This window comes from Micropterus salmoides, unplaced genomic scaffold, assembly GCF_014851395.1.
Source record: "Micropterus salmoides isolate LMB-PRFRI ecotype aquatic unplaced genomic scaffold, ASM1485139v1 Ms_hic_scaffold_2, whole genome shotgun sequence".
Classification (NCBI taxonomy): domain Eukaryota; kingdom Metazoa; phylum Chordata; class Actinopteri; order Centrarchiformes; family Centrarchidae; genus Micropterus; species Micropterus salmoides.
In genome coordinates this window covers 17,225,460-17,242,709 of record NW_024041150.1, presented here as the reverse complement: position 1 = coordinate 17,242,709, position 17,250 = coordinate 17,225,460, and the positions used below count along the sequence as shown (strand labels likewise).

At 40.5% G+C, this 17,250-nt stretch overlaps 1 protein-coding gene across 1 annotated transcript in view; it reads left to right on the top strand.

Moving 5' to 3' along the window:
• Positions 1-12,605, top strand: part of LOC119911900 (fibroblast growth factor 11-like) — a 50,999-nt gene extending 38,394 nt beyond the window's left edge. The window contains exon 2 of the mRNA XM_038730880.1: positions 12,487-12,605. Within this exon, the coding sequence (XP_038586808.1) occupies positions 12,487-12,605 (119 nt within the window). The remainder of the gene's footprint in view (positions 1-12,486) is intronic.
• Positions 12,606-17,250: the final 4,645 nt, after the last annotated feature.

The following is a 17,250-nucleotide window of genomic DNA, read 5'->3' as shown; positions in this document are numbered from 1 at the left end:
TTCCCTAGGGGACACTCAATGTAAGACTATCATGTTCAGATACATGTGGTGAACCACTTAAAGTCATGACCCCCCCGGACATATCATAAAGCATCACCCATATTTACCTTCCATTGACCCCATACCCAAGAGCCCGGAGGCCCCTAGTGAGATTAGTTACATGGCAGTGTTTGGAGATGATTCTCATGAAATTCCCATTACACATCTGAACTTGTCCTGTGTACCACCGGTACCGGCAGGCGAGCTAACGCGATGTATCACATCAGCTAAATGCAGTAAATGTAACGTTATCATGCAACCAGCATGGATTAGTTCAACCTCAAGCTGATAAAAATATTACTGTAGCATTGCAGTAGGAGTTTACCTGAGTTTTCAGCATGTTGTGTGAAGCTGTCTCCCTGTCTATCTATGGCGACTGTCACATTGCCTTTTTTTCCGGGAGTACTGTGCAAATATGCCGGCTCGATGCGCTGTCTGAGCTGGGAACATTGGTAGAAACAGAACCTGAACATGTCTAGGTGAAAAGCCACAGTCGGCATGGCTGTGTTTCCCTGTTTACTGTGTGATCTTTGTATGAAAACGGTTGTTTCGGATTATGCTCGGTCATGAGTCCAAGCCTATGGTTCAAGCATACATACACATAGCTTTCTTCTTCGAGACGATGTTCCCAGCTGCAGAGAAGAGACGATCAGAGGGAGTAGAAGTAGCAGGAATGCACAAGAATGATTTGGCAAGTGATGCAAGAGTTGGATACTTCGCCTCATTCAACTTCCACCATGACAGGAGACTTTCTGTCTTTGAGATGGGCTGCTCTCCAAAGTACATCAGCACGTGCCATGGGACAACAGATCAAATAAGCCTGGTGGCTAAATCAGGAAGTTTACATGTGATTTGAAATGTTCATTAATATGTGCTGTTCCTATCAAAATAAATAAATCTTACTTCATTAGTGATCACTTGGTTGTTCGCATCCTGTTAATTGGTCTCACTGTCACTGTCTGTTGAGTCACATCCAAGCAGTGAATCGACAGCTGAAATAGACCTTTTTGGAATTTGCTCAGCTGTGGCTTCTTTATTTCCACTGTCAGGGAAATCTTATTGTTGGTCGATTTAAGAGCATCTTTAACCTTACCAAAAGCAGCTTCATATTTTGCCTCCATGAGCTGTGTAAAGTGTAGAGTTCTCGATGTGTTTGTCATCTGCTTAAAGCCCTCATCTCCAAACATAGATAATGGTGGGGATGTTGAGGATGCTCTTTGTCAAGACTTCAGCCATTTGAGGGTTGCATGAGCCTCTTTTAAGGACAAATTCATTCATCAGTACTGCTAAAACAGAAAGAACAAAACCAATTCTGAATTAATAAACCAGTTGAAGGTTATGTGCCATAGTTTATCACAAATAGGGTACTGACTATGCTAATTAAACAATTTACCTAATTAAATATCTTACAACTGAATTACTGATATACTCCAACAAAGTAACAGACTAACTAGCGACCGTTAAGGTGGTAAGGAGGTTTACTATTCAGAAGGAATCCTAGTATAAGTGCGAGGAAAAGAAATAGTGAATTAGACGAGACAGGGTAGGCTACTTCTATAATTCAGTGATTTACTATTTGCTCTGATTTGCACTTAACGCGTTAGTTAACACAACTGAAATAGCGTTCTTTTAACCAGCACCATCCATGACAAGTTTTTTTCTTACAGATAAAATGACAAACACCATGATACTAACATTATAGCCAGTTGGTTAAAGCACGAAACAGTCGGAAAAACACGTACCCATCCGGAGTAACATTAGAAACCACAGCTCCAGGGTGCTTGCGTTTTAGATGTACATGCATCGCTGTAGTGCTGCCATGAAACGCCAGCTCTGCTTTACAGTGTTTGCACAGAACTTGTTTCGCTGGTTTATTTTCGTTACAGTGGGCCCATACGACAGACAGTTTTGGGCTGGTCTCTCTCCACCATCGTTCATAATTCTTCTTCGCGAGTAGTCTTACTGTCATGCAGTCATGGCAGACAATGGAAGCTATACTGCCCCCCCAGCTTGTTATTGTGCATTGCAGTTACAAATGAATGACCAGAAATGTTATAGATTGCTATCGCATCCTCTTATAAACATCTCTGAAACGATGCGTCGATGCTGAAATTCTGCGTCAACGATTTTTTATAAACGTCGTCGATTACGTTAACTAATTGTTGCAGCCCTAATGAGGTACAGCTGTGTGTCCTTTCTTCAATGTGTTGAGGGTGGGGAGGTCAAGGTGATGGCCACTAGCTTCACAATGTAGTAACTGTAATCCCATTACATTCATGCAGTATTCTTACAGACACTGTATTTCTACAGAGCCCACAAGTAGATATAAATGTATTGGTTGTCTCAGCTCTCTAGTCTCTCTGCTGCAGTTTGTGTGGCGACTTTGATCTCTTCTCTGGAATACGGAGTCTGACACACCAGAATTAGATTTTCACAAATGTCAACTTGATCTTTCCTTGCTAAGCATTTCTTTTTCTCCTCCACTTTCGCCAATTCCATCTGCTGTTCTTCTATTGCTGTATAATTCATGTGGTCTTTCCTTTTTGGACATTTATAATTATAACCAAAAACATGTCTAAACTGGGAGTCTGGTAAACCTTCAGCTGGATTGCTCCTCATCACTTTTGTCACTGTTGATTTTCCTAAAAGCTAAACCTGGACTGCCGTTTGTGTGTGTGTGTGTGTGAGAGAGAGAGAACCGATGGGAAAGAGGGAGAAGCAGTTTGTTTTGAATGCATCCCGCCCCTTTCTCTCTCTCCGTCCTATGAGGGATGAGGCTTCTGGCAGTTTCGATATGATTGATGAGCCTTGTATATATGGGCCATTATCATATAGGCTCTCCCCGCCTTCATCCCCATTATTCATTGTCAACTGGGGCCACTGCGAGCCCCTAATTTTATGTATCTTAGCTGTGTGCTTAATGTGAACAGTATATGAAAATATGAGAACTCATGTTGTGCGCCCTGTTCCTGTATCCAAATGTTTTTGAGCTTTTGAGAAGAGTACATGCAAAAGAACAACAACTTTGCCTTCACTGTGATAAGAAACATATCTACATATGATACTCCACTTGTTCTCATTTCAGAACAGGTTATGTTATTGCTTTTGTGGCTGCCATCGAGCGTTTACCTTTGGATGCAATCAATGCTGGGAGATGAAATACTAGCAGTTTTAAAATCCATATGTCCATGGATTAATAGCTTCAGGCTCTCGTGCCAGTGGTGAGCAAGACAATATTAGAGCCAGTGGGGAGTAACAAGCTTATTAACTCCGGAAAAAGCTAGAATTGTTTCTGGGACCAGCGTGCAGAGGCACGGCATGTTAAGTAATACCAACCAAGCAGGAATTTGCCCACAGTGCTATATTTGATTATACAGAAATATATGGAAATGACCTTTGATGAAGGAACCAAGATGGTTTGAACTCAAGGTCGATTTTTAGGCAATATATGCACCAAAAAAGGACAGTAAGTGCACAAGAGCTGTATGTTTGTGCATGAAGATGTATGCATGCCCTCGCGTTATAGAGTAGTAACAGTGCAGGCACAGACTGCAAAGATTATACTCTTTTACTGCAGGAACAGCATGCGACTGTAAATTACTGCTGCTCTGTTGCTCTGCCTCAAGGAGTAATTACTTGGAAAAATTACTAGAAAAATTCAACTGTGCTTTGTTTCCACCTGTCAGGCAGCACAAAGAACACTCTGTCAGCCAGTTGACTGAGAGTTTTGTGTTAATATGCGTATTCAATTCTGCTTGATGGCTTAAAGAATGGAAAGAAACAGCACCTGCAGCAGTGTTAATTATGACACTTGATTTAGTTGTAGTCTTTTGAAGAAATGTCCACTATTTTTAGTCAGATTTTTGTCAGTTGATGTTTTTTTTCCAACCAAAACCTAATATTTGTCAGTGAAATTTTAGTCACATTTGCTTGTAATTTTTTTGCACATAGAGGATGCAGGCGTCAACATCTAGGTGTGATTCTTATTCATCGTGAGCAGCACAAAATTGTGGACCCTGGAGATGGGGGTTCCACGATCCTCAGCTATTCATTCTAGTATCTTTGTGGGCCTCCTCACACGAGCGCCCTGCATACTCAGTCCCCTTTGCCCCCCACATCCTACACCCCTGATAGCGAGGTTAGTGGAACAGGCAGTGTGTCTCTCTGCATCATAAATCAATCATTTATTAATGACCACACCACTAAGGTCGGTGGAATTTGCTTTCGGCAAGGTAAGCTTGATTACATGTCAGTAACGTTTGTTAATACTATTATGAAGAGTGTGGTCTAGACCTGTTCGCTACATAAATAAAATTGAATTGAATTGTCATTTCCTAACTCTGTTACTCTGTTTGAATATAACTTTCTTTCTGCAGTTCTAGCTCATCTAGTAGGATCTAGCATAGCAGCAAATCATTCAGAAATTGGATTAACACACTTGTTCACTAACATAGTCCTCGTTTTCAAAGACAAGACAAAACAGGGCAGTGGGCAGAACCAAAGCTGTCAGAGTTCCTTCAAGTTGGAACATGAGGAAGGGGATGAAAAAATCACTTCAAACGTGTTTACCTTCTTCAGTAAATCCAAAGGGAAACAAACACTCTTGGATTGATGCAGGGGCATGCTGTTGCATCATCTTTATTGCAACAGGAACAAAAAAAGTCTGTGTTCGAATTCCAGACTCCTATACAAATAGTATAGTATATTATAATATACTGTAGCTGCTGATTCTCTTCAATGACGTTTCCTAGCTTTAATATGGCCAATTGCCGAAATAGTTAGTGAACTACAATGACCATGATGCGGCAGTGATGTGGCACATCTGTTCTCCCTGGAGTTTGACTGCGTCTGTGCTGACACAGACAAAAAAGAGAGCATTTAATATGATGTCTCGACAAACAGAGGGAAGTATAATAATCAGCTATTGTCGCAGTGCCATCAGCTTCAAGAGGTGCGACAGACTTTAGTGCCTGAGAGAAATATGAATTATACTTGCTAAGTGAAACATCAATAACAAGTCATCAGTGCGTCCCAGTGCTGCTGAAGTGAACTGACTACCTGTGGGAAACATTAAAGCAGAGCGGGACAATCACAGATATTTAGTTTCTCGCTCTTTCTTTTCTGTACCATGCCTCCCTCTTTTGTCCCCAATTTGAGCAGGAAGTCTGTATTTTGAATAGCGGTGTTTTGTTTCAAGTCAATATAAATCAATAAATCAAGTTTTAATACAACAATGGAACTACAATGGACGCAGCGTCTATTGGCCCAACCCCATTTGTGACCTGAATTTATTTGCATTTACATTATATTAAACTTAAATTTATGTTCTACTAAGCCTAATTGTGCCATTATTAGTAGATTTTATGTACATGTTATCATTATACTGATTTTATATAGGGATCAGCTACCAAGCAAGCAATCAAATGGAAATTAATGCTTTTTGCTTTGGCTTGACCCTTATTATTTTGCTGACAATGCAAAGGCAGAGTACATTAACTTCCAAATAAGGGTCAAAGGTCATGCTTGAGATCAACATTTTTAGGTAGATAAATAACTTTATTAAAAAAAACAATGAACTGCCACATTTCCAATATTCTACCTACAATTAAATTTGACTGGGCAACAAATCAACTTTAAAGTCATTTTTCTCAGTTCTACACTCTGGCGAGTTGAGGTCTTTTGCCTTTGTAGGGCAGTATTATGGGATATTGAGTAGATTGATGCGGTGAAAATACATTTAAACGATTGTAGCCTAGGTGTTATTTACAGTGGGGACATGTCCGCACCACTTTTTGAAAGCACTTTGTTAAAAATGTTCAGAAAAATAGCTTGCGACAAGTAATGTTAACTAACAAATGGGAATGCTTTGAGAAAGGTTTATTTGCACAATCAGAAAACATGCAATGCAATTAAAATTGAGAAACAAATGTGCACTATCCAAAAAAAATAAAAGTAACGGAATTTTATGTTTCCCTTTATGTAAATAAAGACATTTCCACCATAAATTCCTCCATTCATATATTTCATCATGGAATACTTCTTCTCAACAGTATTAAAATATCTTGTTGTTGTTAATCCAATATTGTGCATCGTCACTTTTCAACACAAAGTGAAGACCTTGATTGTAGCATAAGGCTGCAAAATGTGAAACAAAGTGAATTGTTGTTGTTTTTTCTACATCCATTACTATCATCTTCAAAACTCTACAATACACTACAACACTACTGAACGTTGGCACTGAATGTAAATTGTGCCCTGCAGAACTGACCAATATGACCATTTATAGTCCTGGGCAGGACTGTAAATGGTGGGAAGACACTTGAGAGGAGGCATACGGATTGACAGAGGGAAGGAGAAGAAAATATTTGTGTGTGTGTGTGTGTGTGTGTGTGTGATAACAAACAGACATTGTCCTTGGCAGACCACCTCTGCTTCTTCAGCCAAGCCCGTACACATTAAGAACTAGAGTGTGTAACGGGGGTGAAAATAACACTAGCTGGTGCCCAGTTGTCGTCTGACTTGAGGCAGACTTGAGGGATCAGGGTGACTTTAATGGTTGAAATTCTTAATAAGTAAAATTAATCCTGCTCCTCATTAAGGTCACTCTATAATTGGCGTTGAATGTCTGTGGGGTTAGAACCACAAATCCTCCTCATGCACAAACACACACCACCACGTGCTCTTGTGCCTTAGGATATGATGCACTCAAATCTATCGGCTGTTGTTTAATGCTATTATATTCCCGGGATACATTTGAATGTGACAGCGTGACTGAAGTCTACAGGAACATGAATTTGTTTTAGTCCCATGGTCTTAATGCCATTTCAGAGGCACCCTGCCAAGAATGAAACTCAAGGGGAAACAATGCATAGTTGTAATTTTGGGGCAAAAAATTTAAGCATAAAATTGAATTGGCCGCTTTAAAACCAAAATGTAAGTACAAGCTTTCAAAGCCTCCTTCAGTTAAATCCTAGGCCGGTTTCAGGCTTTAACTGGTCAAGTGTTTTAGTTTGACCTATACCTTTACTGCATTGATTTTAACCATGCTTTCATTTTTATGTCTTTTGTAAGTTCCCTTACTTTATGGTACACTACTAAATTGCTAGAATACCCCTTTAACTGTTTTCAGAAGGCCCAAAAGTTCGATACAGCTGATGCAGAATCTATAGAATCTGATGCAGGCCGGATTGGGCATCATTTAAAAGGTACACAGGTCAATGTCACTACATAAATATGCAACTTCCTACAATATGTTCATAATTCCTGAATTGCTGATTCAAAATGCACAACAATGACTTGGGTGCCTCGCTCAATGGCTTACTGTCAACGTCTCGCTGTCCAAAAGCACCTTTACTCTGCTGATATACTCATGTCAACAACATTTGCTGCTGCATCTCCCTCCACCCCCCCCAACCTCCTCCTTGAGTATGTATTGTTGATTTAATTTTATGAGTGCTTTGAATTACTTCATGCATGACACAAAGTACATAAGTCGACCAGGCCACTCCAGTATGCATGTGGAAAACAAGTTTTCACATCTTGACCAAATCTAGTTGGACTCTGCATGTATAATGCATATCACCAGCAGCGGATACACCTAAATTTCACCAGAGACATGGAGACTGCTGAAGCAGTTGCAAAGGTCACCCCACTGGAAAATACCCATCTACCACCCCAACCTATACACTATTAACTTCTGTCTATATATGTAGTGCACACTACTTCCTTCACTGGTCCTGAACATTGGCACTGGATGTAAATTGTGCCCTGCAGAACTGACCAATATGAATTTAATTCCTGGGCAGGGTAACATAAAATAATTGTCCCAGCACCTTAAAAACAATCACATGCCCTGCTTATAATTTTTGCCCGAGTAGTAGTGGAGCCTGAGGATGACATTCCTTCGACCATCTGTCTGACATATCTCAACATCTACTGGATAGATTGCCATGGACTTTTGTAGTCCCCCAAAGGATTATTCCCGACAATTCCAAAGACTCCCTAACTTTTGTGTGGTAAAAGAAAATACTGAATATATACAACTATGTTACTACTGTCCAGGTCCCCGCCTTCTGCCTGATGTCAGCTGGGATTGGCTCCAGCCCCCCGCGACCCTGTACGCAGGATAAGTGGTTGACGATGGATGGATGGTCCCCAATCAATGAGTCCCAGTGTCTTTGATGAACACTGACTCTAGTGCCACTATTTGGCCAGAATTTTGACTTGAGGACATCAGAAGACGTTTTAGGTTTCCAACAGATTTCAAGCTGTGTTGGAACTGTGAGGACAGAATCTGAGCTCTGTTGAGGTCAAAGCATCACTTTAAGAGTATTGTTTTACAAGCTTTCATGGAATAAGGTGAACTATTGACTTCACTTTCTAAAATGTAATTTTCTTGAAAATGTATTAAAATTATAGCGCTGTTTTTATTTTGTTTCAAATCGTAGGTAATGATGGCCTTTTCTTGTATTTTCACTTTATACTTGCAGCCACACTCTACACACTTTGGCAAAGTCTGTGTGTGTGAACTCCTCGGTTTAACATATTGCCTTAGGTATGACTAATGGCAATTTCTTCTGCTTCTAGCATTTGCTCTCACGTGGATTTTGTGTGTGTGTGTGTGTGTGTGTTTGGGAATGTGCTCTGTACATGTACCACTTGCATGTCCTTGTGTCTGAGCAGTGGAGTGTTTTGGATGACAGCAGATGTACAGAGGCGGAGTCGCGCTAGAGGTCAACATCATTCTCCTCTGTGTGCGTTTGTTGCTCAGCGCTGCTCTGCACTGAGGCAGATGTGTTAAGCGGCACATGGCCTGGTGTGTGGTCTGAGGCTTAATTTGGGATTAACACTCAGGATATTACAGATTACCACACTCCATGTTTGACCTTCTGTGTCTAGTCAGCCAGCGATGGATGGATGAGCTTTTATCTTATAGTAGTTACAGCGGCTGAATCTCGCTGCTGAGACCAGAACCTCCGATGAAAAGCTTCCAAACATGTTGTGTCACACTGGCAGCATGAAAGGGAGGATTACACACCAGCATTTATTTGACTAATTCAGAGACATCAAGGCTTAACCCTAATGAGCTTCAACTTCTCCAGGTGCACAAAAGATGCGTTAGCTTTGCAATGACAAAAAGGAGAATATTTACTTAAAATTTTGTGTCACCTTCTCTTAAAATTGAAAAAAGAAAACTGTTGAATTGATAACAGGGAGATTGCTGAGTAAGTTTGAAAATGTTAAACCGTAATGATTGCTACTACTACAAGAATAATTAGATGGCCTGCCAGCTAAGTAAGAATGGCCTATTGCTCTCAATGTCAATTTACTCTTCATGGAAAGTACTACTCAGCCTGTCAAAACAGTGGTGTAATGTCGCTCTGAAATTTCCTACTTTGAGAAAATAACCTGTGATGATGTCAACAAAGTTATCTTGGCCGGGGTTTAGAGATGACACATTTTTAACAGAAAGCCTTCATTGTAAATTGGAGCATCAGTTTAAAAGCCATGGGCATTTACCAATGTCTACTAAATGTGTCAGTATGCTTCAAACTAAGTGTTTGTTGAATTGGGGGGTGGAGGGGGGGTCCGACAATTTTTAAAATAAACATCTGATAAGTACACTCACTTCACACAGTGATTGACCAGGTGTGTGGAGGTGAGTCGGTATACAGGACAGTTCAAAAGTGTGAGTCATTATCCCCGTTTGAACATTTCATTGCATCTCGCCAACATGTGGCAGTTCAGAATAGCTCACTTGGGGTTTACTATCTCAGAATGATGTGTGAACTCTCCCAAGGCGGAATAATATGAGGTTGATTTGACCTGCAGTATTTCGGTATGATGCCAACACTGTATTATAGTGTTTTGATATATGAAAAAAGCTGAAAGATTCAACTTAATTCAAGAAAAACTGTTTAATTTGTGTTACATCATTGTTTTCCATGTACCTCAGGGAAAATATGTTTGTTTTATGTGTATAATTCATTCCATGGGTGTAAATGTGGGGATGGATAGCTTTTGCAGCGTATGTCTCTCCCCCTCTCTCTCCCTCTCTCTCACACCCCTGCTGTCAACCGAGGGCCAACTGCCAGATGCCCCCGTACTTCTCGTCCTCATCCATATTTTATGCGTCTCATTAAAACTTCATTGTGGAAACACTTCAGCATTCTGACATTCCTTCTGATCCACTATTTAGTCTCCCTCAGCACTTCGGAAGTGAAAGAGCCCCCTCAGTCATGCATGTGCGGCTTGAGAAAAGAAACTCAACACAAACACGATGTTAGAGCACGTCAACTTATCTCTACCTTTTCAAATAACTGATCACAGACACCCCAGAAAAAAATTATAATTGTAAGGTGATTCATAATTTGCCTAAATTTTTGGAAATTAATCAAATAAATCAGAAATAATAATAATAAAAAAAGATCAAAGACCCTTAACATATGTTAAAATAACTAAAACTAGCAATTATAAAACTAAAAATATATTTATACCTGACACATGAATGAATAAATTAAAACAAGACAAATAAATAGAGCTTCCAATTAAACCCCAAATCACAAACAAGGGTCTTTTAACCATCAAAATTACTCTTTGTAGCAGATTCTCCACTGCCAATACTAAAGTGTGTCATTTTAGTTGACGCCTCTCCATTCAGAACAACACATTCTCCCTCATCACATATAGACACTTTGTCAAGACCTAGCGTCGCTTTTTAACGCCCTGGGTACCCCTGTGTCAAGCAACATTAAATATGCAAGGTCTGGTAAAGTTAGCATTAATAAATATATCCAGTTAGACATTAAAAATAAAACTACTGGTTAACATCGTGAAACAGCATGTCATTAACATTGTAAACATCACAATTTGGTTAGGCTGAGGCACCAAAACTACCTGGTGTGGTTTGGGAAAGCATCATGGTTTGAGTTAAAATAACTACCTTACTTAACTTGCGACTTAATTTACATAATTTATGTTACGTTACTTACGTAACCTACGTCACTTAACTTAAAGAGGTGGTATTATGCTCATTTTCAGGTTTATAACCTTATTTAGGGGTTGTACCAGAACAGGTTTACATGGTTTAATTTTCAAAAAACACCAGATTTTTGTGGGGCAGCACGGTGGCCTCACAGCAAGTCACGGGTTCAAACCCCGGTTGCCCTGGCCTTGTGAAGTGTGCATGTGCTCCCCGTGCTCTCCAACCGTCCAAAGACATGTGGACTAGGTTAATTAGTGACCCTAAATTGTCCTTAGGTGTGAGTGTGACTGGTTGTTTGTTTGTCCTGCGATGGATTGGCAACCTGTCCAGGGTGTACCCTGCCTTTCGCCCCAAGGTGTCAGCTGGGATTGGCCCCAGCCCCTGCTACCCTGCAGCATACAGGGTGAACATATTTTTGTCATACTGTTGTATCTCTCACCCTGTGCATTTACGGCTTCGTTTTAGCTAGGGAGTGATGCATCTTGCCTCTACATGATCTTTATTGGGAGTTGCACATGCACAGTTCCTAGTTAAGGACGCGCTGTGTGTATGTGTGTAGGAGCGGACAGAGAGCAGCGTTTTTAACCACTTTTAAAGTCCAGTTTCTGGCCCACCATCCACCCCAACCACCTCTTTACTCTGGCATTTCTGTTGTTTTTATATCCTACTCATGTAAATGAAGCAACTGGACCTCCACGCAGTGTGTTGAACTATGCTGCTAAGGGGCTTCCCAGTGTGTTATAAACTGATGCCAAGGGGTCTTGACCATGCGTCCGTATGTGAGTGAGAACGGTTTGTTCAGAAAGTGTTCAACTTACTGTTCTCTTCGGCATCCAAAAGCTTTTTTGGGTCACCAGTAGCGCTTTCTGATGTTGTAACATGTGAACAGTCCGACACAAATCTTCATCAGAGGAGCCACACAGCTTTCCTTGTCACTGTTAGGTCTGTCTGACCTTGAATCCAGGATCCACATAGACTGTCATCAAACATCCAGCCTAATTAACTGAAATTTGAAGTTTAAGACTGGTGCTGGCATTGTTTCAGTCCCCCAGTTCTCACAAGAGAGCTTGTATGTTTGAAGTGCTCAGTCCATTGGAGAGTGGTGGGCAGCAGTTACAAGCAACCACGAAAACGTGCATGAGCGTAAACGCACACACACTCACACACATACACAATGAACATTTTGCCAGCCTCACTCGAACCTGTCCGTGAAAGATGCTTCTTTTTTGCAGACACCGGGGTCCCATCAATCATGCTGAAGGCCACAGTCAAACACACATGCAAGCACACACACTTCACTGTTTGACTATTTCACAGTGTAAATATCAAGACCATCCTTGTTTAGTCAACGTGCATGCTCATAGGTAGGTGTGTGCATTAATATATGTGCACCGACAAGTGTGTGTGTGCATGTGTGTGTTACTCTATGCTAACGTGTGTTTAACCCTGTGTTTGCTCTGCAGAGCCCCAGCTGAAGGGCATCGTCACGCGGCTTTACTGCAGACACGGCTTCTACCTCCAGATGCTGCCGGATGGCACCATGGAAGGCACAAAGGACGAAAGCAGCTCCTTCTGTAAGTGAACAATCAGACACACCGAGATGTTGTCAGATAGTTGGATGCAGGTGTGTATTTCATAGCTGTTCCGCAGCTTGCATGCCAAACAACGTTTAAAAAGGGACTTCCTGGCAGGACAGTTGAATATCTGAACGCCGTTACACTGCCATGCTTTCTGGTTTGATTCACACTAGGATCAATCAGGTTGAAAATGAATGCACACTTGGCGAGGTGCACTGGGTGAACGGCAGCTAAATGGGACTACACAGCAGGTCCCTGCCACAGATTGACTTTTTCAAACACAAGTTTGACACAGCTATACACTGCACACTCTGCGCAGACAAGGATTTCCTGTCACTATGCGCATTCCTCCATTAGGAACGATTGGTGGCGGCCAGGTCAGAGCTTTGCCCACACTGACTATTCTATCGGCTACAGAAAAGCGGCAGAAGAAAAATGCCATGCTTGCTGTAATATGTGTCCAAATAGTTTGTGAGTTAGCATATATCATTCAATAAACCCAAGTTTCTATAGTATAAATTCCCCAACATTATAGTAGGCAACTTCTTTTTTCATCCCGATGTGATGACATAGCCTGGTTGTTAGGTTAGTAGGCTGATCTGTTTGCTTTCCACATGCTGTACCATGTCTGCTTGGAGAGTCTCCTCAAGACACGATGTCATCAAACATCACTCCTTCCCCCATGTTTAACCCAAGTCAGTGCCGATGGTACTGTGTCTCTCAAGCGTGGATGATTTTAAGTAGCTGTGTGCTCTAAAGCAGCCAGTGCTCGATAATGTTCCCAACATCCTCATTTATCTCAGACAGGGATGTGAGAAGGACAATGTGATTCCTATGGATTTGTTATGGGATACTTATAAACCTAAATTACTATGCAGATTATTCAAATGTGAATAACCTGGAAGCTAATAGGGTTATCTACCGTAGTCTTCTTGCTCCTGAATAAATGTCAAATAAAACAATACAGCAGCTAAGCAATCTCCTTTTAAATGGTGAGAGTAATATAAATAAATATAATGAATGCAATGATTATCATTAAATGATAAAATTAGATGATGAAACCATAACAAAAAGTGAAAAGAAAACGTAGAAAGAAAAAAAAAAAGTATTTTGTTTTATATATGTAATACCAAACAATAAAGATGGTTTCAAATACCAGGTGGTTACCGCCGCCATGTGGATTGTTTTCAGTGTTTAGAGTTGTGGACTGACCAACTACAATTTCCATCCCTATAGTAATGTTGCTATAGCATGGCCAAAAAAATACAGAACAGCAACACACATCACCCTGCGAGGGATCATCACCTGGGTGATTACTGACCAATAACCATGATTCCCAGAGTCCCCGGACTCCCTGTAACCTTCCCAAAGCGATCAATATTGTATTGTAGGATATTTCCCGTTGTGGCAACACAGCATTTTTTTCTGCCAAAACACCAGTTTGGATCTAAAACATGAAGCCAGCACAAAGTTGGATTTACAGTGTAATCACACTTTAACTCTAAATTGTGGTTCCCTCAGAAATGTTTGTACTTCAACATTTCAGTGAGATTTCAGAATACTTGGGGCAGCAGCAATGTTAATAGGTGTGAATAACCTGGTTTTAACCTTGAGGGATGAGGTTTTTCTTTTTTTAGGAAAGAAAATTGAACAGTATGTCTAAGGCGCTAAGCACTTAAAGCTTTCTCTTGATTTAAGTTAAAATGTTTCAACATTCCTCAGAATGTAAAGACAGATAAGTGGTATAAAAACCTTCCAGCTGTGTTTTCCTCTGCCGTTGTTGCTGCAGTGGTCTGTGTGTCGGCGGGAGCAGAGGGCTCTGTGAACGGGCGGCTGGCCGGCCTCACACGCTCCTCCCGCGGGTTTCCGCAGGTTTCACCCGCCGCCACTCAATATTTGAAATCTACACAGCTGATTTCTCACCTCAAAACTTCTCAGAAGTGGATTTAGTGATGAAATAACGTATGAAAATTGTATATAAAATATAAAACTTTCTGTTGCTGGCCTCTGGCGCACACAATCTTGATGCAGTGAATAGGGACGATTCTCTCTGACCAATCACTGGTCTGCTGTGTTTTCACATCACAGTTTCAGTATCGCCTCAGCTCACTTGGAACCTCGATGGAGGTGATACGAAAAAAAGTAGCAGATACAGGTACAACTTTTCCACAAAGAAAAACCAATAAAAGGCAAGGCGAGCTGGTACCATGCAGTGGAAAAGGGGCTTATGTGTCTATATGACTTGTGACTCTCCAGGTTGTACCCACCTTTTCTCCCAAGCATGTCTTGGGATTTCAAAGGATAAGCGGTTATAGATAATGGATGGACGTTTTAAGGAACTTAGCCACTGCCATTATTTTGTGTTCAAAAGTGTTCATTTGGATTTGGACGGGTTTCTATTCACTCTAAAAGACAGGATTTTGAGTTACAATGCCTTGAAAATCCAGGAGTAATGGGAAAACTTTTGAGAGGGCACTCACGCAGCTGTTTGGTAAAACTAAGCCCACACACCTCCAGAAAGCTCTACAGTAACTGATCAGAGCTGCTCTCACCACTCCTTCCTATGTAACACCCAGCAAATATTTGCGTGGGTTTGACTTATGGTTAATTTTATAACAACTGGAATTCTATTTGGTCTGATCTGGTTTAATGCTGTCTCCCTGCATCCTCAGTGGGCAGTGTGGAGAGGTTGACAGGTAAGTCCTGTAAAACATGTAAATTGTGCACTTTTTTCTGTCTGATTATTTATTCATTCATGCAGAAATCGTTCAATGATTGACATTACTGTAACTGAGTATCAATCAGCAGCACAATCATCTACCTGGCTGCACAGAATATTGAAAAGGTGGAAATAGCTGCGTGGGCATGTACGGTAACACACTGACTGGCAGGTTATCTTCAGTAGTCTCCCCGGGAGCAGAGCCCTTTTAGTACAATGGAAACTGGCCTGCAACAAAACAGCTTTTACTTTCAATTTCAATCGTAGCTCTAATTTCTCAGTCAAATCGCTGTTTTTTACGTCAGTACAGATCATGTAGTGTGCAAACTGGATCAAGACAAAGTAATAAAACAGGCACTAAAGTCAGCTGACATTACGCTTTAGTGATGCATTTATGGTATCCCCATATAAAGTTATGATTGATCAAAATACCATAAACCAATTACCACACAATGAACTTAGAACAGGTCTAGGGCAGAGGCCCGTTTTACCATTAGTAATCCAGCCTTGGATCAACACACCTCTTGGCCCCTGATATGTGACATGTCAGGTTTTACATGATTAGCCTTAAGGCATATGTCTGATTTATTACAAAGGGATGCAATCTCTTCACAGGGTGAAAAAGGTGACAAAGATGTAAATCCCCTAGGGGAGTCAGGGAGCATCACCCCCAGGATTATTAATATTATTATTTTAAATATCAGCTTTAAAATGTGGATTGAGAGATAATATTAGCATTAGGATATAAGGAAAAACTTACCCTATAAAAATTACATTGTTATATTAACAGAACATCTATTAAGGTCCATTTTAACAGGGTTTTATGTCTACACTGTCTCATGAATAAGTCTCGTGTTAAAAACAAATGCAAAGGCAAAGTCTTTAATTATATCATGGTTATGACAGTATTAGTGTTGCCATTATCTTAGTTAAATAAAATGGAACCACCAGGGGCAAATTTTAACATTAAGTTGGCTGAGGAGCTCAACTTAAGTTGTCATTGTCGAAAATCGTTCATTAAACGAGTAGTCCCAGAGCCATAATAAGTGTTATAAGTGGAATTTGGAATAAACAAGTATGCTATCTAACATTAGACTCCATGGGGAAAAAAACAACAACTACATGTTACATCCAAATTGGGGTGGTTACCGTTTGCTAAATCAAAACAACTAAACCATATCAGTCTTGGGACTGATAACAGTCCCAAGCTTGACATATTGTCATATAAGCCAGTTAAGGTCATCATAACAGTACTGTAAGAGATTCTTAAGGCATGCTGGCAGTCAAACACTGACCTTCCAGAGACGGCCTCTTCAGTCTTCACATCGGATCTACATGAATCACAAAAATGAATTTTGGAATAAAAACGGTTATCACAAAAAGGTGGCAAGTTAGCATCCCTGATTACGACCTGGGTCTTCTTTTCGTATTTTCAGCCATAATTTCTCTTAGTTATGATTGCCTTGTACTCACCAAATGAATTGCTGATATCTAGAAGTAAGATGACTCTGCCACAACAAAGGGGCCAAAACGGCAAGCAGTCAGCCGATAAAACAGATTGTAAACAAGCCAACAATTTATCCAGACTCTCTAAACCACTTTATTTTGGGGTAAATCAAAATATCTGTAATAATCTCTCATTGAACAGGGAAACTGTGTGTTTTATATTTTTAGCAAGTCAGCTGAAAACACCTATGTTACTCACTATTACTGAATAGTTATTTGACTTATAATGAAATGATAGTGACATTAAAATATGTAGATTTGGTCCAAATTTTTTACAACATAAGATTTCAGCCTAATGCATGTCCTTAAAATGTCTTTGTCCAGGCAACCAAAGTTCTTTCTCCGTTGTGACAGGGCTTTCACACTGTGCCATTATTTCCAATGGAGAGCACTCAGTAGAGTGCAGAGATGCACTCAGACAGTGA